The 22,941-nt window shown below is 52.9% G+C and overlaps 8 protein-coding genes across 8 annotated transcripts; 4 read left to right on the plus strand and 4 right to left on the minus strand.

The window, feature by feature from the left end:
• Positions 1 to 283: 283 nt before the first annotated feature.
• Positions 284 to 1,467, minus strand: QC763_107760 (uncharacterized protein; the record flags this gene model as incomplete). Its single annotated transcript, XM_062907355.1, has 2 exons — positions 284 to 1,143; positions 1,212 to 1,467. 2 exons carry the CDS (start codon positions 1,465 to 1,467, stop codon positions 284 to 286), a joined length of 1,116 nt encoding a protein of 371 aa, XP_062770301.1.
• Positions 1,468 to 2,147: 680 nt separating this feature from the next.
• QC763_107770 (uncharacterized protein) lies at positions 2,148 to 4,599 on the minus strand (the record flags this gene model as incomplete). Its single annotated transcript, XM_062907356.1, has 3 exons — positions 2,148 to 3,141; positions 3,199 to 3,419; positions 3,475 to 4,599. The coding sequence occupies 3 exons, from the start codon at positions 4,597 to 4,599 to the stop codon at positions 2,148 to 2,150; spliced, it is 2,340 nt and encodes a 779-aa protein (XP_062770302.1).
• A 572-nt stretch (positions 4,600 to 5,171) lies between these two features.
• Positions 5,172 to 6,580, plus strand: QC763_107780 (uncharacterized protein; the record flags this gene model as incomplete). Its single annotated transcript, XM_062907357.1, has 2 exons — positions 5,172 to 5,849; positions 5,907 to 6,580. Exons 1-2 carry the CDS (start codon positions 5,702 to 5,704, stop codon positions 6,578 to 6,580), a joined length of 822 nt encoding a protein of 273 aa, XP_062770303.1. The 5' UTR covers positions 5,172 to 5,701.
• An 807-nt stretch (positions 6,581 to 7,387) lies between these two features.
• UTP18 (U3 snoRNP protein) lies at positions 7,388 to 9,289 on the plus strand (the record flags this gene model as incomplete). The annotated part of the gene is made up of 1 exon (XM_062907358.1): positions 7,388 to 9,289. The coding sequence occupies one exon, from the start codon at positions 7,388 to 7,390 to the stop codon at positions 9,287 to 9,289; it is 1,902 nt and encodes a 633-aa protein (XP_062770304.1).
• A 920-nt stretch (positions 9,290 to 10,209) lies between these two features.
• Positions 10,210 to 10,967, minus strand: QC763_107797 (uncharacterized protein). Its single transcript, XM_062907359.1, has 2 exons — positions 10,642 to 10,967; positions 10,210 to 10,587 (listed from the first exon to the last, which is right to left on the minus strand). The coding sequence occupies exons 1-2, from the start codon at positions 10,793 to 10,795 to the stop codon at positions 10,406 to 10,408; spliced, it is 336 nt and encodes a 111-aa protein (XP_062770305.1). The 5' UTR covers positions 10,796 to 10,967; the 3' UTR covers positions 10,210 to 10,405.
• A 3,312-nt stretch (positions 10,968 to 14,279) lies between these two features.
• On the plus strand, positions 14,280 to 19,574 carry QC763_107800 (uncharacterized protein; the record flags this gene model as incomplete). The annotated part of the gene is made up of 1 exon (XM_062907360.1): positions 14,280 to 19,574. One exon carries the CDS (start codon positions 14,280 to 14,282, stop codon positions 19,572 to 19,574), a length of 5,295 nt encoding a protein of 1,764 aa, XP_062770306.1.
• An 844-nt stretch (positions 19,575 to 20,418) lies between these two features.
• On the minus strand, positions 20,419 to 22,180 carry SEC20 (Protein transport protein sec20; the record flags this gene model as incomplete). The annotated part of the gene is made up of 2 exons (XM_062907361.1): positions 21,529 to 22,180; positions 20,419 to 21,457 (listed from the first exon to the last, which is right to left on the minus strand). The coding sequence occupies exons 1-2, from the start codon at positions 21,852 to 21,854 to the stop codon at positions 20,419 to 20,421; spliced, it is 1,365 nt and encodes a 454-aa protein (XP_062770307.1). The 5' UTR covers positions 21,855 to 22,180.
• Positions 22,073 to 22,866, plus strand: QC763_107820 (uncharacterized protein). Its single transcript, XM_062907362.1, has 2 exons — positions 22,073 to 22,502; positions 22,584 to 22,866. Coding segments are annotated over exons 1-2 (384 nt in total). The 5' UTR covers positions 22,073 to 22,119; the 3' UTR covers positions 22,585 to 22,866.
• Positions 22,867 to 22,941: the final 75 nt, after the last annotated feature.

The raw sequence follows: 22,941 nt of genomic DNA on the forward strand, positions 1-22,941 counted from the left end.
ACATGATTATTGCCGAACAAAGCCCTCGGTCCTGTGAGTCAACCTCGAACAAAGCCCTCAGTCCTGTGGGTTAACCTTGACAACCGCTCCTGCCTTTCAGAACTTGAAACCACCAGGCTGGCAGCTTCCAAAAAAAAAAAAAAAAGAAAAGAAAAAAAAAACAAAAAAACTTCCGCCTGCGTGCTTGTTTCAAGTCAACAAAGAGATTTACCCCTGAGATTAGGTACCCCGCTACTATCAACGTCACCCACCCCCATCGCTAGAGCAACCACCTCCGCCTACCTTACTCAACAAGCACCGTACTCTCACCAACCCCCTTCTCCTCCTTCTTCTCTTTCTCCTCATAAAACTTCTCCACATCCTCCACCACCTTCCTCCCCCTAAACTGCTTCATAATCCCCACCCCCTTCACCCTCAACCGACCCGCATACCACCCCGGCAAGCCCCCCAGAAAAGGCAGCATATTCCCCATCTTTGGCAAAATAACCTGACCGCTCTCCCCCTTGAGCACCTGCCTCACAACCGCCTCAGCCACGCTCCCCGGCTCCAGCGCCGGCAGCAGAAACGGACTATCATTATGATACCCCTCAAACAGCGCAGTCTTGGTATACCCCTGATTAACAACCACAGTCCTAACCCTCTCCGCCCCGTAAGTAGTCTTAATCTCAGCCGTCAACCCCTCATGGAAACTCTGCGCCGCCGCTTTTGAGGCTGCATAGTCAACCATATTCGGCACGCTCACCCAAGCAGCAAAACTCGCCACCGTCACCACCATCCCGTGGTTCTTCTCGATCATGTAAGGCAAAAACTCGCGGACGGTGGAGTAGTGGGAGAAGTGGTTCACGTCAAAGGTGAATTGCACGTCGCGCGGGGTGGAGGCGAGGATGGACTTGTTTTGGACGACGCCGGCGTTGTTGATGAGGACGGTGGGGTTGCCGACCTGGGCGCGGATGAGGGAGGCGACGTGGGCGATGGAGGAGGGGGAGGTGAGGTCGCATTTGAAGTAGGTTACCGTGGGGCCGGGGTGGAAGGTGAGGGGTTGGATGTCGAGGACGACGGTTTTGATGGAGCGTTCGGCCAGGAGTTGGACGATTAGGCCGCCTATGCCGCCGGAGCCGCCGGTTACGACGACGATTTCTTTGCCTTTTGTTTTTGGAGGGAGTATGTTAGGCGATGTTGATTAGGGGGGGGGGGGCGGAAGGGGAGCATACCAGTCCAGTCGTACTTGTCGTCTACCCAGCTGTTGTTCACCTTTCTCGTCAACCAGCTGTTTCCCCAACCTAGCAGGCTCAAGATGAGCAGCTTTCTGACTCTGGCAAATGCGGTCGGGTGCAAGATGGTGAGATTCTGGCCTTGCTTGGTGTATTTTGCCAGTAGGAACAGTGGCAGTAGGATCTTGGGGTTGAAGGCTGTGTTCTTGATCAGGGAGATCAAAGCATCGCCTTTGAACCCCTCGCGGGGGAGCATGCCGGTGTGGAAGGGCATTTTGCCACTTTGTTGATGATGGTAGCGACGGTGAAGATAAGGTGTGGAAGGTTGGACTAATGTATGCCTGAGATGGGGGCTCCTCTTCTTTCATAGAGGTATCATCCCACACAGCTCCAAGGTTCAGCTCACCACCCCTTGTCTATGTATTCATTGCCAAGATTCTACGTTGGGTATAGCACGGCGATCGAAATGCGGGGGAGGAGATAGCCTGCCGAGGTTCACGCTTTCTTTCTCCTCCTGCTCGTGTGTTGACCCCCTGGTAAAATGCGGGGAAACTCCAGTTTGGAGGTTTCTAAAACCTGGGGAAGAAGGTTCGTTTTGGTCCCAAAGGGGTAAAAGGTGGAATGTTGGTAGGTTTGTTCTTTGTTTCAGTTTGGTACAGCTTGTGGAAGCACACTCAGACGGCCATGTTTAGGTTACGCCTTCATTCAGCCACACCGAAGGTTACCACAGCCATGTGAATGTGATAGTTACTCGGACCGGGGTTGGGAACCGGGATTCGTTGTACCTGTTCAATGTTGCGGCATGGCTTCACATCTTATATACAAAGTTATAGCCAAGTCACGATGATGACTATGACTGACTTGTCCCAACTAGGTCGCAGGTAAGTGGGTAGCTGACCTACCGAGTTGAAACTTGCTCTCAACTCCAAAACCACCCTATTGCTTAGCCACAATCCGTCTCAGCTCCGACCTCAATCCCGCAACCTCATCGCTGACCCCCTTTGAACTCTTGAGCGTAAACACGGCCGCCCTTTGGGCAATATCAATCAACTCCTCCACCTCCCCACCCCTCGCCAACCCAGCAATCAACACACCAGTAAACGTATCCCCGATGCCATTCACGCTCACAATATCTTCCTCCTTGACCCTTTCCGCCGCCGGGAACATCCTCATGTAAACCCCCCCAACACTAGGATGGTCACTCAAGGTCCTGCTCACAACCCACCGGGCATGCTCAGGGTCTCTAATCCTAGGATCGCCCTTTTCCAACAAAGTCGTGAGCAGCACTCCGCTGGAACCGAGCTTGGTGATGATGGTTGGGATATAAGGCAGGAGATTCACGCTCTGCACCGGAATACCCGCGTCCGTGGCAGCAGCACCAGCAATATCAACAAACTGCTCCCTAGCCCCGCGCATGATGCCAAACGCGTCGATGATGGGGAACCAGTTGTGCGTATCGAGGTACCCGTTCTCGTTGGCGGCTTCATACATGGCTAGTAGTTCGTATTGGTTGGGAGTGGAAAGATGGACGCTCGGGCGAGGGAAAAGACCCAGTTCTGGCTTCTTGTGGTGGTTTTTCAGTTTGGGGAATAACCTCGCTGCTTTGGCGGCCGAGACTGGTTCAAAAGCGATTTTGGCGTTGTGCTTATGGCCGGCCTGGATCCAGGTCTGGATGTCATGTTCAGCCCAGTTGGCGTCGACGACCATCCACTTTGGCTTGGAGGCGTTGACGGCTGAGTTCCAGTAGTTGGGGAAGGAGTGGGTGGAGATGATGGCCATGTCGGCCATGGCGAGGACCAGGGATTTGTGGGCGTCGTTGACGGCCACGTATTGGGCTGTTCGCGCGGAGGGGTACTCGTGGCCGAGGACGCGGATGTAGGAGGTGTCTAGGCCGGCAGCAGAAAGGGAGGAGAGGATAGTTGATCCGGCACTAGAAACAGGATTAACAACCGTACTAGTAGGTGAATTAAGTTGAGAGTAGGCTTACATGTCATCGCCAACCATACTGCAGAGCCGGACATTGTTCTCCTCGCTCACCTTGTGGGCGGCAATGGCAATGTTATGACCCACACCGCCCACAGACTGACTGATGGAAGCTGGGTTGGATGTGTTGAGCGCCGGCGAAACCGTCTTTCCGCCACCTGCATAGTCACAGTTCAAGTCAAGAGCGACTGACCCAGCAACGAGAATGTCCACAGTATGATCAGCCTAGTTCAAGTCAGTCAGTTCTTTTCAATCCATCCCTGATGTCTTAGTTACTTGCCTTTGGCTTCTCCACTCTAGGCTTGGTCTCGGCCTTGGAAGAAGTAGGCTGCTGCGTAACTGTCGCATTGCTTGCTGAAGCCATCCCAACCGTGACCGGGTTGCCATCCGCCAGCTTGGAAAACTCAACCGCAATCTTGGCCGCTCTGGCCACATTGTCCCTCACCAGCGCCTTATTCGCAATCACACTCCTCCCATCAGTCAACTCCCTGATCCTCCTCAACACGAACGGAGTATTCTCATTCCCCGGCGCCTTCTCCTCCGCCTCCTTCACAGCAATCCTAATCACCTCCTCCATCTCCGACCTCGGGATCTCAAACTCCTTCGGCAGCGGGTTCACGAACAACATTCCCGTCTCAATATCATACTTCTCCTGAGCCAGAAGGATGGCCGCAGCCTCCTTCTCATCCCACACCACAGCCGGACTTTTGACCCCGCTCTCCCTCGCCCAAAAAGCCGGGAAATCCACCTCTTTTTGGTCCTTGCCGTCAGCAAAAGTAGCCACCAGCACCCCCTGCGTCTCCAAAACCTCAAGCGTCTTTGGAATGTCCAAAAACCCCTTCACACCACTGCTCACAACCGCCACCCTCGTCCTCCCCAACTCTGTCAAGTCGGCAGAGATATCCATCGTGTTCTCCCCGCCCTGATGAACACCACCCAACCCGCCCGTTCCAAACACCCTGATCCCCGCCTGCCGAGCGAGAATCATGGTTCCGGCAATGGTGGTTCCACCGTGGATCTTGTTGCCGCAGATACCCTGACCGATGAGATAGGCGAGGTCACGGCGGGAGACCTTTTTGGCGCCCTGGTCGCACATGGTGGTGATCTCTTCCGGGGTGAGGCCTACGGTGGCTTGACCGGCGTAGATGCCGCATACGGCGGGGATGGCGCCGTGGTCGCGAACGATTTGCTCGAGGTTGAGGTCATTGCCTAGGGCGCCGTGGGTGTAGATTGTTGATTCGAGGGCTACGAGGGGGGTGCTGGATCTGACGGCGGAGGAGACCTCGGGGTGGATTCTGAGCCAGGAGTGGGAGGGGGTGGAGGAGGTGAGGTAGGGCCGGCGGGAGGGCGTCGACAGGAGGGGTCGTTTGGGGAGGAGTTTGGAGAGGGGGCGGGTGAGTGCCATTTTGAGTACCTAGGAGTGAGCTGAAGAAGGTAGGCTAGCTTGGAGGGGCCTCCCTGCTGCCTATAATCCAAAGTAAGAAAAGCTACTATGAGAACAATGAATGAGCCAAGTGAAATGAAAATGGTTTATATTCAACCTAGAATGCAAAAATTTGTCAAGAAAATAGTTGTATTTGGCTCATCAAAGAAACTGTTGTGAGAGGTTATGTGAGGTGAGAGCAGCTTCAAAGACAGCGGAGAACCTAGTCATGGTTAGACAGGGGTAGCTTTGGCCAATGAGAAGCTGCATTTGCTAACAGATCTGTTGCATGTGTATGTTCTGATGGCGACAACTGAAGATGTGATTTGTAGAATAGTCGTAAGAGTTGAGACGTAAGCGTAGTAGTCTTTCTTCTCGTATATTTCAAGCCTTGACATAATAAATCAGCCACCAATCCTCAACCAAAGTTGTTCTTTCCTTCATCATATGCTCACCCACTCGGCACCAATCTCAGCTTATCTAACCCTCCAACCCCACCACCCCAAAAACCAAAGCTAACCCCAACCCGGCACCCCTCCCAATCTGAAACCCGCCCAGCATGCGCCAACCCTTGCATGAACTCCATCGAAACTGTTGTATCCAGATTTGACGTCTCTTCCTCCTTCAAAACCAGAGATGGCCTCTCTGCGTATCCGCGCCATGCCCGTGCTTTTGGGACGCCGGTTCACAATCCATCCGGTGAATCTTGCATGACTCCTCCCTCATCACACCTCTTCAAGACACCCGCAAGAAACAGGACACCATTCTCTCACTTCACCCGCACCCAAGAGAAGACAGCTCGCTTATGTGTCGTGAGCGGGCGAGTGGGTTAAGTCCTTCCTGGTAATCTCGCTCTTATTATATCTCAGTTCATACCGCAACACACGCGGGATCTAGTGATCCTCTTTTTTGCTTCCCGACTTTTCCGTTGTTTCCTTGTTTCTTTTCTCTCTCCTTTCCTGCATGTTTGTATGTTGGCTAAATAGTTCTTTGCCGGCAAACCCTCGTCCTTTTAACTTCAGAACTCTTTTTCGCTTTTACCAGCCGCGCTGTTTTGAAATCATCAAGAAACAATTTCATCATCATGTCACTCCTAAAACAGGCAGCCCTAGGTCTGCTCCTCACCTCTGCTTCCTCAACCGCCCTGGAGTTCACCATAGCAGGCGGTCAAATCTTCACCCCAGGCCTGGCAGTCCTCAACTCACCTCAACCAGGCACCCCATTAGGAGGCGGTTTGTCTCCCCCCACCTTTTCTTCCTGACCCCCCATTACTAACCCCCCCTGCCCAGATCTAATAGAAATCTCCCTCGACATCACAACCAACGGCCGCCTCCCCCTCCCCCCTTACTCCCCAGACTCCCCCTCCCAAATCCACAACATCTCCATCTTTCTCTCCTCTTACGCCACCGGTAAAAATTTCACCATCACAAACGGAACCGCCACATCCTCCAACTTCAACGAGAACGCCTCCCTGGGCAATATTCTGTTTCAGGAACCTGGCTCGACAGTCAAGCACGTCAAGTGGATCTGGCCCGACTGTCTTGTTGGCGACGGCCAGCCTCAGACACTCGACAGCGCGAGGGGGGCGTACAATGTGAGCATCAGGCAGAGCTTTCGGTTGAACGGTGAGGATTTTTACACGGTGTTTGATGTGCCGATTTCGGTGACGAATCGGATTGGGGAGGAGGCGCCGAATGGGGTTGCTAGGCCAAGCTGTGAGGAATTGGAGAATGAGATGATGGAGTGGGAGGAGGTTAGGGAGGGGGCGGATGAGATGGGGGCTTTGTTTGCGCCGGGGGATGCGACGGTGCTGGAGACTAGTGGGGATGAGGATGGGGATGGGTTGGGGCCTGTGAGGCCTGGGGCTGGGAGTGGGAGTGGGCTGGGGAGTGGCGCGGGAGGGTTGAAGGTGGGATTGGGGTGGTTGGTTGGGTTGGGGTTGGGGGTTGTGGTTTTGTTGTAGGTGAGTGGTGATACCTTGGGGTTCAGGTAGGGGCGGGTTGGGATTTTTTTTGTTATTTCTGGAGGCCTAATGGGGTTGTATATATAGTTGTGAGGAGATATGAAAGGAATATAATGAGATTGAAAAGGTTGAACGATGACCGATACGTTGGGCGATAACACCGGAAAATTATATGGCCAAGTGCTCTGCGGTCGGGGCAACATATACCACCTTCCTACAGATTCTTTCAAGACAGGCAAACATTAACTCCCTTAGTGGTGTAGGTGGCATAGGCGGAACTATATTCGTTCTCAGTACGCAAGGTACTTGTTCAGATCAAGTCTGAGTTGCTCTGTGCTGCCTTCTTTTTTTTTATACTTCAGCCAAAGGCAAAAGCATAATGAAGCCTTGGTAGACAGAAGGGCTTCCAACCTGTTTTCTTGACCACCTATCTTTTCAATTTATCATTGAGACTACTGTAGCTAGGAAAATCAAAGTCCAAATCAAGGTATTTCATACGATAAATATACTTCTCTCACCAGCCCCCAACCTCATGTTCACAATGTCAAAGACCTGGCAAGTAACAAGGCTGACCGCCAAGCAAAACCCTACCCCACTAAAAACTTACAAAGTGGACCCCCCTTCCCACGCCAAACCTGCAAGGCTACGAAAAACTTGCCCAAGCAACAAAAAAAAAAAAAAAAAAAAGTGATCGCAACTTGTGCAGTCGCATTCGCTGCAGGAAAGCTTCCTCCAAGAATCCCACGCGATATCCCACCCATATTTCCACCAAAAAAAAAAAAAAAAAAAACCATCACACATTCCAAAATGTCCCGCCGACGCCAACAACAAAAAGAAGACCCCTCCTCCGAAGAGGAAGGCTCCTTCGCCCAATTCTCCAACGAGGAAGAAGAAGAAGACGACATCTCCATGTCCGACGTCGCTTCCGATTCCAGCGGCTCCGACGACGATGAATCCGACCGCTCCCCACAACAAAAAGAAATCAACCTCGTCAAAGACTCCGACGAAGAAGACCTCGAGCGCCTCGTCCTGGGGACCAAATCCGCCGACGACTTCCGCGCCAAGCTCTTCGCGGGTGATGACTTTCTCCTTCCGGACGTCACCGGTTCCAAGGCTCTTGTCTCTGTCGCGGCGAACAAGGAGGAGGACAATGATCAATTCAAGAATGTGGACGATTCAATGCTTTTCATGGTTGACACGGTCGGTGGAGGGGAGGGTGTCATCGCTCATGCCGAGAAGAAGGCTGAAGAAGCGGTGGTTGACAAGCCTGCTTGGGAGGACAGTGATGATGAGAGGTTGACTGTTTCGCTTGCTGGGGTGGGGAGGTTGAGGAAGTTGAGGGAGTTTGAGGGGGAGGATGTGGTTAATGGGACTGAGTATAGCCAAAGGTTGAGGGCGCAGTATATGAGGATGTACCCCGTCCCTGAGTGGGCGCGTCCGGCGGCGGAGAAGAAGACTAGACGGAGGAGGAGGTCTTCTGCTGCGGGTGGGTCGGACGAAAGTGGGCTTTCTGGGGAGGAGGCGGATAGTGATGAGGAGGGGGGGGATTACGAGGATGCCTTGCCTTTGGAGCAGTTTCTAAGGGATGTCAATGCTTTTGCTGAGGATGATGATACCAGGTCGTCCAAGAGGAGGAAGTTGCGCCCGGAGACGTTGGATATCCAGCGGACGAGGGATATTCCTGATACGCACAAGGCGGGGGTGAGCTGTTTGGCGTTTCACCCTATGCATCCTATTCTACTGAGCACGAGTGTCTCGTCGGTCATGTTTCTACATCATGTTGATGCGGCGGCGTATCCGACGCCGAATCCGATGTTGACTTCGGTGCAGGTTAGGAGGACTGACTTGAGGAGGGCGGCATTTTTGAGTGTGAAAGGGGAGGATGGGGAGGGGCAGGGGGAGGAGGTGGTGTTTGCTGGTAGGAGGAAGTATTTCCACAGCTGGAACTTGGCGACGGGTGCGGTGAAGAAGATCAGCAAGATTGCGGGGCATCAGAAGGAGCATAAGACTATGGAGAGGTTTAGGGCTAGTCCTTGTGGGAGGTGGATGGCGGTTGCGGCGAGTGATAAGAAGGGGGGCGGTATGCTGAATATTCTTAATGCGGCCACCATGCAGTGGGTTGCGCAGGCGAGGATTGATGGGAGGGGTGGTATTGCTGATTTCCAGTGGTGGAGCAGTGGGGAGGGCTTGACGATTGCTGGAAGGGATGGGCAGGTTGCGGAGTGGAACTTGGACTCCAAGAGAACGGTGGGAGTGTGGAGGGATGAAGGGTCTATTGGCGGTACTGTCCTGGCGATGGGTGGCAGACATGGTCCCAGGGCGATTGGAGAGGATCGATGGGTTGCCGTTGGTAACAGCAGCGGGATCGTCAACATTTATGACCGGAACGAGCTGCTGGTTGCTAGCAAGGACAAGAAGGATGTGGAGATCAAGAAGCTTCCTACACCTGCGAGAGTACTCGAGCAGTTGACCACAGCCATCACTATTTTGTCCTTCTCGCCAGACGGACAACTGATGGTCTTCGGAAGCAATCTCAAGAAGGATGCACTGAGGTTGGTGCACCTTCCCAGCTGCACTGTCTACCGCAACTGGCCTACAGAGCAAACACCATTGGGTAGAATTTCCGCCGTTGCCTTCAGCGCCGATAGCAGCATTCTCGCCATTGGCAACGATGCCGGCAAGGTGCGGATGTGGGAGATCAGGGGTTAATCAACATGTATGTCTAAAAGTGTCGGGACAATAAGCGGTTAATAAAGTGGGTTAGAGGTAAATATCCAATGATTTCAGATACAACATGTCATCCTCCTTACCATATCCATCTCTTGTGCCCTCAGCTTTCCCCACAACCGATATCATCCCCCTCTTAATCTGTCCCTCATGAAAGCCTTGACAGGCCGCAGCCCATTCTTGACCCATTTCTTGGGGTAGACTTTTCCCTCCTTCATGGTGTATTTGACGAGTTGGTTGAGGCTGGCGAAGCGCTGCGGGTACACCTTGGGTGTTCCCCAGTGAGGTTTTTCTGAATGCAGTCAACAAGGTCTTGGATGTTGATGAAGACGGTTTTTAAGAGCTATGTTTTTTGTTGCCAGTATCGGTGGTGATATGGCGGGTGAGTCAGGTAGGTACCTTTCGGCATTTAGTCTTGCTGCACAGGTCAAAGCTTTTGAGCTCGAAGATGTCGGAACAGAGACGCTGCCAATCTTGGAGGTCCCCTGCGCCGAAGTATTCGTCGAATCTAGCGACGATGGCGGGGGTTTGGTCCTGGTCTTTAGTATTTTTGTGCCTGTTTCTGTTTTTGCGGACCATGCTGTCACTGCTGGAGGGTGTCTGCTGGGAAGGGGGTTGGGTGGCTTCCGTAGTAGGAAGTCCGTTGATGCTAGTAGGGTTCTACCAACTGAGAAGCTTGTGATGTTTAGAATCTAGCGGACTCCATAGCTGAGGTTTGAGTCCTCGAGTGAAAGGGAGAGGTGAAAACGTTGGATCCAAACATGCAAAAGGACGTTTCATTTCGCGGGAACGCATAGAGCTGGGCATGTTTTTGATCCCGCTGCAAAAAGGGAGCTTGCATGATAAGATAGGGGGTCTCTTCTTGGTTTGACATAGCCAGGATAGAGGTAGGTGTTTTGGAGTAGGGAAAATGAGTGATAACATTTTTCAAGTGTTGAACTTGAAGTCTCAAAAAACTACCTGGTAGTAGATATTATTTCCACCTGGGGAAAATCCTCCGGTACCGAGCAATTTCATCCATCACTTTCACCAGCTCTCGCCTCTGTATCAATTTCTTGCCAAACACCTTTTTAGACCGTCACCTTGTTCAAGATGATCTTAGCTGCAATAATCGCTATTACCAGAACCGGCATCCACGCAAGTACCAGGTGCATTGCAGCTCTCAATAAACGTGAGGTAGTCTCCGCTTGTGCAATGAAAGAGGACATTGTCCACGCTGTTGGCAGTGAGCCAGTCGGGTCTACCGCTGCAATCGTCGATGATATTGTCACGGGGCCAGCCTGAAGTCTCTTATTAGCAGAACATTGCACAGAAGGATGGGTCGGGAGGCATACCCATGTTGAGAAGAGTGTGGCCGCAGTAATTCAGGCCTTCGGTGCAGCCGTACAGTGCAGAGGCTGGGGCGGGAGCCGGTGAGGCTGTGGCCAGTGTGGCCAGTATGGAGAGGGTGAGGATGAAGTTCATGATGTTTGAGTAATGTTTGATCATGAAAACCTGATGGTTGATGGGAGTGGTTGTTCTGAGGGGAAAGATACTTGCCTACAGTAGATCAACGTCTTCGCTGTGGTCTTTATAGATCGCATTGATCTTCTCCTCTCCATCACATCACGACACCACTTCATGTCCCCGTAACCACTTCAGAGTCACAGTTCAACAAAACTCAGAGCTGGTCTGAGGTCTAAGGCTTCAAGTAACACATCACATGAGAGGGTTACATAGGTACCTGCCTTTCACCATACTCAGTCTGGGTGTTTCGAGAACCGTTTCCTCGGTCTGAAGACTCCAAACAATCATCCGTCACTTGAGAAGTGAGTTTTAGGATGGCGAGACTCATTTTCCAAATCCATGTGTGGTGGACGGAAGACAGAACTGGCCATGGCTTTTCCGTCATAGAGAGGTGGCCTGTTCAATTTGAGTCACTTTGTTCATTATCACTGAGCTACAGGACACAAAACTCATGTGGTTTTTATTTCGTATCATCGGCAGCAACTAGGTATTGATGGCTGACAGGAAGGGACCCAATAACAGATGGAAGCTCATAAATCGTCTGTGTATCTTTGATGCGGGTGTTGCAAGATTAAGAACAACCACCGAGGTGGGCGCAAAAATATCCAGGAACCGGTATCATACGATAGCACCAGCCAAAATGTTGAATTTGAACACCTAGGTAAGCAACAGACACAGTCCCATCCTCCACCAAACCTCTTCCGCCGCCCAACACACCCCCATTATTCCCATCTAGCCACAATAATCATTATTAGCAGGCCCAGCATTAACAAAACCCGCACAGCTCATGACAAAACTGATTGTATTCGCAAATCCGCAATGAAAGAGAACGTTCTCCACATTGTCAGCAGCAAGCCAGGAGGGAGCTCCCCCGCAGGAGGTGACGATATCGTTGCGGGGTCGGCCTGGAGATGGGTTATCAGTAGCTACCTACCTAGGAAGAGTAGATAAAAGACTTTCCCGTCGAAACAAGAGTCTGGCCGCAATAGTTGAGGCCGTTGGTGCAAGGCCAGTAACTAAGGTCGATGCTGCGCTCCGCGTCGGCTGGTGGAGTTGGCGAGGCTCTGGCTAGAGTGGCCAGAATGGAGAGGACAATGGTGAGCTTCATTTTGTTTGAGTTGGGGCCTTGCTGGGTGACCGGTTGATAGGTGGCAAAGAAGATGCCGGACTTCTTGTTGCTAACCATCGGCTGATATATGTTAATTATGCCGCGAGTTTAAGACCTGACCACCCTGCTATGTCACGGATGAATTCAATATCACGGTTCGACGATACTCGGATTTGATCTGAGCTCTATGATATTCAGAGTTGTACATGTCACAATAAGTCACTTGTCACCCTACTCGGTTTAGACGTGTTGGCAACAGCCCCTTGAGGATTCGAGCAATGATGAAACAGCAAGGCAACATATCACAAGGCTGTCGGTATATTTGGAAGACAAGTATGCCATCTGCTGGAGATGACCGTCGATGGTAGGGATGAAGTGATGCAGCATGACCGGTTCTGTTGCCCACGGTGAAGACCACCTCAGTGTGCCGAGCTCGAAGAGAAGTTGCTTCGAAGAGGTTGCACCCAATATTCCTCATTCGAAGTATTTTTTGGCATAATTGATCGTTCGAGCATCCCGTGTGTGGCCCAAGCCTTGGGAGTACAGAATTGTACATTCATAAATCAGCATCGTCAATGAACATCTGGCATAGCATTGACAGGATTCTCATTCTCTTCGGTTGGGCTTGTTCGTTTATCTCGTTTTCGGCCCGGCAGACCGCTCCGCAGACTCTTGTTGCGATGCTGGTAGACAGGAGGGGAAAAGTATCCGCAAAGTGTTTTATCCCTCAGACAACAGAAACCCAATGGAGTTTCCAAGAGGTCCAGAACACATTTATCACGGTCAGGTTGTGGTCGGCTGTCAAGCTGAGGTTAAAGTAAGCACAGGACCCCACTACGGAAGCATCTCAACGGCCGCGGCGACCCCCACGTGTCCAGCTAAGCAGCAGCTAGACAACAGCGACATTTTTTGCGGGCCTCAGATGGCACAAAATGTAAACAAACTGCAATTGAGCTCCGCCAGCAACTCCAGTTTGGTGCCTGACAAGGCGGTGATCAGCTTTTAGGGGTTCGAAACTCTCCAGCTATTCAAGACATGGAACCAAGCACTTGGTATAGAACAAGAGCAGAGGAAAAACAAGCTGATAAGCATCTGATAACCAAAGCTCCAGACATGCAGCCACCCTGCAAAAAGCCCCAAACCCCCTGTGCGGCGTCGGCTGATGCCTTTCCTCTTTGGCTCTGGCGTCACCCAGCTGCCCAGAAAGCCCCGCAACGGCCTGGCGTTGCCGAATTTTAGCGGGCCCGGGATACCCCGCTGATCGGATTTCAGAATTTTAGCCCGCGGCGATTGGGAACATGCACAGTTGTGCCGAATGAGACGTAACGTGGGAAGGGATGCCATCGACACATCGCCAATTGCTTGATGCTATCAGAGTAGTGTCATGCAAAATCACGCACTTTCCACTTGCCCACGGACAAATGGCCACCAAGCCCAACGACCCGAGCGAGACTGAGAAGTGACGGGCCCAATGTTTCACAGGACACCCTCCAAACAGAGCAGAGGCACAGCTACCTAGATAGAGGCTGGCTGACCCTCCATGATGAGAAAGCAACGCCGGGCTGAACCGGAGAGCGCGAGACCAATTGGCATTCGCCAGCTTTACACCAAGAGGTGTTGCACAATGGCATCAATTCCCTCGAGGGCTCCAAGCAAAATGCCGATGTCATCGTCTGCAAGCAATCGCAATGGCGATCCCAATGGGATGGTTCCCCTTCGTCGAAGATGGCTTGCGCCGACGTGTCAGGCCACAAACGGCCAGCGGCTCTCTGGTTCTGATGCATGGCCGCCAGGTTTGAGGACATTTGAACCAGCCCTGTTTCCTGAAGCTCGTCCACATCTCGCCCACATTGCTGGGCTGGCTGGGCGCACGCCTTGGGCTGCAGGCCGTCTTATCCCAGATGCATTGCATATGTAGGTTGCGGTTGGAGAGGGCCAGAGTGAGAGTGAGAGAGAGAGAGAAAGAGAGAGAGAGGGAAACATGTGATGTGTCTACGCCAGTTTTATTCTCGCAAAAAGAGGGGCATATGATAACACCTGCGCAGCAATGATAATCACAATCGCCTTTTCTCATTCCTGTGTCTCTATCATACTGTCTGTCTCACATCATCATCATCATCATCATCATCATCATCATCATTAAAATTCTCATCCAACATCGCGTTTAACCCCTCACACTCAGGCCACCCCCTACTGGCAGCAACAAAAGTGACAAACATGGTTTCCCTAGGTGTGTAGGCTGCACTGTGCTTCGAGAATCCCAGCCGACCTCTTCTGTCATCTCATCCCGAACCCCTCCGTCACAAGGATCCCCCCGCGATAGTGGAGAAATAGTCTCCACGTTCCTGTTCTTCGGCAATGGCGTGGTGGGACTCACGAAGACAGAGCCGCCAGGCCCCAGCATCTTTACCTTCTGCGTCTTTGGACGATGGCCTTCTCGCTGCTGTTCGTCCTTCCCCACGGCTACGAAAGCGATTCTCTGCAGGCGATGCCTTCCCGAGGCTTGACTCCATCAACACCACCACGACACAGCGCCACACCACCTTGGACATGGACGAGAGAGCCGTGCTATCGCCCGTAGCTGAAGAAAATGCGGAGTCTTCCAGGTCACCAGCGCTTGTGATCCAGGTCGAAATCTTTTTCACCGATCCTCTCATCCGATCTCGCTATGCACGGAGCTATGCGAGCTCACCTACCTTCGAAGCCAACAACAGGATATGCCGCGGGCTCGTGCGCCGCATCGAGCGCTGCTCAGAAGAGCTCATCACCAGAAAAGACTCAAGCGCCCTCACCGACTTCTCCGATGAGAGTCACGAGCCCAAGCCCTCAAGGTTCGAGCTCACCTTCCGGATCCTGAAAAGGGGCAGGGGCGAGTGGGCCGAGAGGACATATCGTTCTTACCAAAAGCAGCCCCTGACGGTTGGACATACCAAAGAAATCATATCGGCCGCCCACAGGATTGTTGGTCTTTATCTCCGCAGGCACGACCAGGACTTCAGATGGCTCGACCACCCCGTCTCAGACCAGGAAGCCGAAGAGGACCAGGTCGCAGATCCATCTCGGGAAGCACCATTGTCCCTTCTCTGCATACCCAACCCACGCTTCATCGAATCCGCGCAAACCTTTGAGTTCGTGTCCGGCTACAAGATCGAACTGACCTTCCAGAGCCGAAATCCACAAAGACGGGTGCCTGTGGTGAGGAAGTCCATCACGCTCGACAGCAAGCAAGATGCCCCTCTGACACTGTTCATGAGCGAGGATCTGCTGTGGAAGGGTGTCCAGGCCATCAACACAGCGCTGGATGCAAAGAAGAGGGAATTTGACCACCACTTCAGCCGACAACAGGACGGCCAGCACTCATGCCAGGGCGCTCTCGAGATCGAACTCAGGATATCTAACAACCTCGGCCCGTTACACGACAACATCCACAGAGATATCAAGAGCAGTCTTTTGCTGTTTTTCGATCCCGAGGCCCGCGACTGCACCGCTTTTCTCGACAATATCGAAGGAATCCTTACCGCGACGAGGGACGAGATCGACGCCAAGGTCAACGATATGGATGACTTCGTGTTCAGAATTCGCGAGCTGAAAGGCGCAAACTGGAAGCTGAAGGACCCGGCAAGATTCAAACTCGGCTCCAAGTCTTCGTGTGGGCGACGAACGATCCAAGCAGTCCTCGACCGCATCCAAACAGGTGTCGGCGACATCATTCGCGGCCACAATATCTCCATCCATATCGATGCCCACAAGAGAGGCCATCTCGTTCTCGACAAGGCCATTGTGGCTCATGAAAAACGTGGGAGGACCAAGGAGAACTTTGCCTCGCCATCCGAGGAGGAGGCCACGTTCCTCTCGAGGCTCAAGGCTCGAATCCAGCAAGATATCGACAGGGTGTTGGAGGACACCTGTGCGATTGACGACATCCCAGATATTGACGAAGAAGAGGTCTTTATCCGTCCTTTCACTCCCGCACGGCAATCCGCCCCCGTCCCAACGTTGGCGTCTGCGAAATCGTCCTCATCTTTACGGCCGTCCACCCCTCTGCCACCATTAGTGCCTGCCAAGTCGTCTTCCTCGTTACGGTCACTCGTGTCATTGCGATCACTAGCATCTGGCCGATCATTCGCACCAACGCAACCGCCCACGCCCAGACAGTCACCAAGCCCTGTGAGATTTGAGCGGGCTCCGTCAGACGTTTCCGTAGGGGAACAGCACTCACCCGAAAGAATGCCATCGTCGCCAGCGCCCCTGAATCCTCCTTCCACAAAAATGGCCAGGCCCATCTCAATCCCCGTACAGCCAACGCCACAGTCGTCTCCACCAAAGCGTCCACTCGTACAGCGCATCTTTTCGCTCAGTCGTCGATCCTCAGAGTCGGTCAAGGTTGTCGACCATCTCAAGCCGAAGTTGAGCAATGACCCGTTTGTTGCCAACAGCAGCAGCCAACCTAGCACACCAGCCAGCTCTGCAGTGAGCGATCGAAGCTCCCAATCTGCGGCTGGGGAAAACTCTACTGTCGAGGACCAAGCAACCCCGACTGCTGCGGCCAAAACCAAGCCTTCAAAGCGGCCCTTTTCTCTGTTTCGCAGGCGATCTCGTGCCAACGATGTTTCGACTCTTGCAAAGGGGATCGAAAAGATCAAACAGAGTGGGAGAAGTCGGGCCGCTCCAGCGGAGCCGAGCAAGGCAACGCCATTGGAAGTGCTGTCAGAGTCACCGGAGCCTGGCCCTAAGACTAGCGGCGATGTCCTGGGCGTGATGATGACGTCGAGTGAGGGAGACGAGAGTGCAGCAACTCGCCCCGCAGGGAGCGTGCCTGTGGCCGAAGCTCCTATAACATCATCCCAGAATGACGACAGAAACGAAGCGGCATCGCGGTCAGCTGCCCGTGAACCCACCAAGGCGAAAATGGACACCCCCGAAGCCTTTGAGGATGCCAGAGAATTCGCAATCAGCCCTGCCATTGAACCCATCGTCAAGTCGGAGACCTCGAGCTCTTTTCTGACGGGTGATGTGAGTCCGAGATTTGACGAGTACTCAACTGCACCATCAACGCCAGACCTGAGCCTGGGCTCCAAGAACTCGTCGCCCCGACACAGCCTCCTGACCACACCCATCTACGTGCGGACGAGTTCGGGCACGAACGACATTGCGGTGCGCAAGTTCGATCCCGAGGTTGAGGCCGAGGTGGACGACTCGGATATCACTGTGCCCAAGACAGAACTGCCCACCCCTCTCGCAGCCGAAGAGCTTCCGAGCAAACACACAGCTTTGGAGGCATCAGTCCGAGACGACGAAAAAGAAGGGGAACCAGACCAACGCGTGGCGCAACCCGGCCAAACACAGGGGCCCGGATTTACTATGTCCGAACCCGTCGAGCCTCAACCAACCACATCCGCCCCAACACCACTTACAACAAAAGCCCCCAATAACAACAGCAATGCCAATTCGACAAACAGCTCATCAACTGCAGAAAAAGATTTTGGCTATGAAAACCTCGGTGCCGAGAAAACTGCAGGCTCCGAAGGTTCCATACCGCGCCGTCCGGACTTCCCCACCAAGCGACTCCGGGACCCGGCTCCGACCCCTAATCATGATCCTCCCAAAGCTTCTGAAAATTTAGATGCCAGGAAAACCTCGAGTCAAGATGTCGATCAGGCTACCGGCAACCAAGTCGGTCCCGCTCGCGGCGCCGAGGGGCAGCCCGTGGCACACAAAGACAAGTCCAACGTGACCGAAGCTGGTCCCGACGGCCACCGGGCCCAAGCGGACGGTGCCAATCCGGGAGCCGTGCACAAAGTTTCTCCAGACACGGGTAGCACAAGGGCTCCGAGTGCTGTCACCGGCTCCGAGGAAAAGGGGACTGAGCAGGTGGCTGAGGAGAACGGGCCCGCAGAGTCTCAGAACTCGAGCATTCCTGATAATGTCGGTTCCGACAAGCACGCCGATGGGAGCAATATTGAGCTTGAGTTTCCCGAGGGTGATGTATGGGATGAGCTTCGGGAACGATATGGGACCCAGGCCCAGGCCGAGATGAGGAGCAAGCGGCTCGGGAGCAATATTGAGTTTGAGTTTCCGGATGCTGGTGTGAAGGAGCATCTTGATGAGCGTCGCGGTTCCAGGCAGGAGCCCGAGAAGGTTCGCAAGGGGTCCGAGATTGACTTTGAGCATTCTGAGGCTACGGTTGATGAATATCTTGCTCGGGACCGCGGTTCTGGAGTGAAGCATGATGACTCGGTTGCGACGAACGGGGCTGCTCGCGAGAAGATTAGTGCGTCCTCGGAGCCGGCTCCTTGTCCGGGCAAGGTCTCTGATATCCCAGAAAAGACCGCGGTCAAGTCATCGGAGCCGGCAGACTTGCCAACCGGTGCTGATATCGAGAAACCGGGACCAGCCCGGTTGTTCGCAGATGTCGAGGTGGCGATCCATCATGTCGTGCCTGAGAAGAGGACCAAAGACTTCGATATTCCCATCCCTGAAAAGAGAGTCAGACTTTCCGTGTCTGAGACCGCTGTTGTCGGTGATGTTCTCGCTGCCGAGCCGGCGTCTGTTCCCGCAGCAGCTGGCGACGTTGAAACCGAAAAGTCGACCACGGTGCCGACTGACAGCCAGGATGTTGAAGCTGCAGCTGAGGAGCAACTCGCTGCCGAGCTCGAAGTCCAGGCAAACGACAACGTCGAGGATGTCTCTCCTCCCGTAACCGAAAAGACAATCGAAGCCGAACCTGTCAAAGAGCCCATCGTACCCGAAGTGGCCAAAGAACTCGCCGAGGAATTCGAAGTCCAAGTCAGCCCCGAAGGATTGTCGTCGGAAGAAGTGAAGAAGGCCGAAACAAGAACAGAAACAGCGACAGCCCCCCAAGATATTACTAGGTCCGCCACCGACCTCGGCCGTAAAGATGAGCCTGAGCCGGAGCGTTCCGGCGCTGAGGAGCAGCATCCTCCCGTGGTAACACCACCTGTAATCTCCGTCAAAGAATTCGACACCATCACTACCACCACCGAAACAGAATCCCCCTCTCACCCAGTAGCCACTCCAGACATCTCCCTCCTCAACCCCAACCCCCGCCATTCCACATCTACCTTCTCCTCGGGGTATACCACCCTCTCCGACACCTCCTCCTTCATCTCCCGCGGCTCAGTCGACACTTTCCGTCCCTCTTTTGACGAATCCTCCACCCCGTTCGGCGACGAAGTTCGACTCCCACACTTGGACTCCCCCCACGATCACGAGCACACTCACCCCACTTCCCGTCCCCAGACAGCTGGGTATCTCGGGTTGAACACTCTGCGCACAGAATCGAGGTTTATTGAGCTCGGCCTTCGTGGAGCTTTGGGAGACCAGTCTAAGAGATTGAGTTTACCGCTGAATCAGCATTGTTTTTTTGATCATCCTTTGCCTCATCATCTTGGGGCGGAGGAGGCTGAGACGGGGAGTATTGCGGGGAGTACGAAGTCGGGGAAACTGAGGAAGAAGGATCGGCATAGGAAGGTCAAGTCGGCGAAGATTTTTAGTCAGCATGCTGAAGGGGAGGACAAGGCAGGAGAGAAAGGAGGGGTGAAGGACGGGCCGGATGCGGCGGCTATTCCAAAGATGATGATGTTGTTTGCTGGGGCGGTGGCTCTCGGGAAGTTTTTTAGGGGTGGTCAATGATGGGATCTCGGGTTCATGGGCTAACGCTGGTTATTATGGAGGGTATAGGGGGTTTGTTTTGTAAAAGTGTTGGTGCACAAAAACGGGCATTGGGACTGGATTGGAGAATGAATGGGCTTGGGTTTGGGTTATATGATGATGACCCTTTTTTTTTTTTTTTTTTTTTTTTTGTTTTGTTTTGCTTTTGGGATAGGTCTCTGGGTTTCTTGGATGGTGGGATGAACATGAAGGGGGAAAAAAGGGATACACATGAATAACTAGAATAAATATGGTTATGGGGGGGTTAGTTAGTTACACAACTACCTACTTGGGCACAAATGGTTTTGGGATTTTGGAATTGGGGTTTATGGCAGTTGGCGTTTTCTGGAGTTGTGGTTTTGGATTATTGTCTTTTGGGAACGGTCACGGTTGGGTTGTACGAAACTTTTTGTACAACAAACATACACACACACACACATACGTTATAAACAACTTGACGACGACGACTATGATGACGGGTAACCGAACGGGGGAAATTCAAAGGGGGGTGGTAAGTGGATAGGGTTAGGCAAAATTTTTTTTTGGGAGGTTATTTGTATGGTATGTGAAATAGGGGTTATTGTTATGTTTTTTTTTGGGAGGTTGAGATAGAAATATGGACTTTGTCTCTGCTTTTTTGACGTAGTCATTGACTATTTTCAAATGATCACCAACTCTAACCCTCTTTCTTTACTAGATCTGTGTTTCGCCACTGCCTTTCTTTGTCTTTACACATCATGAGCACGGTGGCGGCAGGTATTGCAGTAATATGACACTGATAAACCCCCACCTCAACATTACTATCTCTCAAGAATGCTATGCAAACTCACAGCTCATCCCTCACCAGCTCCACCTGTTGTTGCTTCTCGCCCTCCCCATCAACATCTTCCTCCCACATCCTCTTCATTGGATTCTTCTGCTCTCTTTCCTCCTCCTCTTCCACCGCACCCTCTCCCGTCTTATTCCCCTCCTCCCTCTCCCTCTGATCAAGCGTATCCTCCACCATCCTTCCAACCCTCTCCACATAGCTCTCCACATAACTCTCCTCTCCCCCTTCCACCCTCTGCTTCTCCCCCACCCCCGGCCCAGCAACCTCAATAGTAGGCACACTCTCCTCTCCCCCCATCACCACCCTCGTGGTCGTCCCGCCGGGCAACACAACCTCCATCTCCGCCTGCCCCCCCCCACCACCACCAGCAGCCAAATTCACCACCCCCCTCGTAGTTTTGTAACTGAGCTTCAGCGGCAACCAAACAACCCACCACAACGGTCCATACAACCACCTCCTAAACACCAACCAGCCCAACGTGACCAGTAGCAATCTCAGAGAAGTCTGTAAATACCAGGTATCACTCTTTTGCGTGGTCAGCAAGGTGGAAACCAAGTTTTTTGATTTGGAGAGCAGGGAGTCGATCCCCTCGTAGTTTTTTTGCAGTTCGGCCAGCGCGGCTGAGGACTCGGCTAGGGTTTGGGAGGCAAAGGCTGATTTTTGGACCTCGGCGGCGATGAGGGCGTGGGTGCGGCGGAGGGAGAGGGTGAGATCGCTTGAGGCGTTGACTACGGCCGAGGATTCGTCGTTGGGGTTGATGGGTTTTGGCTTGCGGTGGCGGAGGAGGTCTTTGGGGGTGAAGAGTTGGGTTCGGGGGTCTTTGTTTCCTGCTAAGGAGGAGGAGGAATGTTGTTGCTGGTTGGCTAGGTCGGAAGAGGAGGAGGAGGAGGAGGAGGAGGAGGTGAGGGAGTGAGTTGAGTTAGCCAACGAAGCCGAAGCAGCATAAGACGCAACAAGGAGCTGGCGCTCGAGTTTTTGGGCGGCGAGGAGGGAGTGGTGGGCTGAGAGTTGAGCTTTGCGGAAGGTTGTTCGAGCGCTGGTTATTTATCATCACAATGTCAGCCAAGTTGTTTCGTTGCAGATGGGTGTTGACAGAGAAAAACATACGTCTTGAGTTCATTCTCTAGCCTCTGCGTGCCCTCTTTCAACCTCTGCTTCCTACGCTCGCTCTCGCTCCCCGGCCTCCCACCTCGAAGGTCAAGGATCTCCTCCTGCAATAACTCCAGCTCTTCCTCCTCCTCCCTCAAGATTGAGCTAATCTCTGCGCTCAGCTCCGTTGCTACATTGTCGCTTTCCTCCTCCCCCTCGGCTGTAAGCGGCACACTCCCCGGCGCAAACTTCAGATTGGCAAGTCTGTGGATCAGCTCCTGGAGCTGGGCGGTCGTTTCCTGCAGCGCGGACAGCCGCTCGGAGAGGGTATCGATTGTTGCCATTCTGGTGGTATTTTTCCCAGTTTGATTTGGTGTAGTTTTCGTAGGAGGTGGTGTTCTCGAGAACAAAAAGGCAAATCTGGTCTTTATATACCGTGTCCTGTCGTGTGCCGGACCGTCAACTTGTCAAGCTCTCTTTGGGGCAATAACATGTGCAAGTCAATCCAATCGTGCAACGTCACTCAATCCAGACCACCACCACCCATAGCTCCCCAAACGGTCAATTTCTTGGCACTCCCACTCAAGCCACCCTAGTTCCGTGTCCCACATGGCCCCACATTTCCAGCGCCGTTTTGAATCTTCCAACCGCAACCCATCCCACCACAGCGAAAGTGTAGACAGAGACTCAACACCAAGCCGATACTATCACGACATTTTTGCCCACCTACCCACGAACAAACCCCCCCGCCGCCGCTTTTCCGACCCAATTACTTGCCCCCCTCAAAGAACCCAATACCCCAACCACCAAAATGATAACCCGCTTCATAACCGAAATCCAAACCGCCTTCAACCCCTTCTCCCCCCGCGCCAAATCCGCCCGCCTCTTCCTCTCCTTCCTCCCACCAAACGCCCGCTCCTCGGGCATGAACATCAACACCCAGCTTCTCCCCCGGTCCTCCACCGCCCCGAGCAAGCTTTATGTCAAGTTTAGTATGTTTCCCCTCACCACCACCCAGAAGCCCCTCCATTTCCCTCTACCCAGACAAAGATATTGATTTCGTGATATTCTAGAGGACGGCAAGGAACTCAACATCGACGCCGACAACATGGGCATCAAGAGCATAATCGAAGAGGTCGACCGCCACTCCCGTATCCTCCAAAAGGCCGACGATTTGGCTGCTGCTTAAAACATTCTACAGTATCAAAAACACACAAAAACCAAAAACGGGCAGGAAAAGAAAAGGGAATCTGTACAAAAACTGTATCTACCACATATACCATTCTTGTCTTTACAGCATTGGGAAGGCGTTCAAATATCTTTACAACAAACAAAACACACCACTGCACACTCATCCATCATCCCTCAAAAAGACTTGATTCGCTGCTTTGATTTTGTTCGACCCGGCTATATCTAACTTTTAAACCCCTA

Source organism: Podospora pseudopauciseta, chromosome 1 (assembly GCF_035222475.1).
Source record: "Podospora pseudopauciseta strain CBS 411.78 chromosome 1, whole genome shotgun sequence".
In the NCBI taxonomy this organism is placed as follows: Eukaryota; Fungi; Ascomycota; class Sordariomycetes; order Sordariales; family Podosporaceae; genus Podospora; species Podospora pseudopauciseta.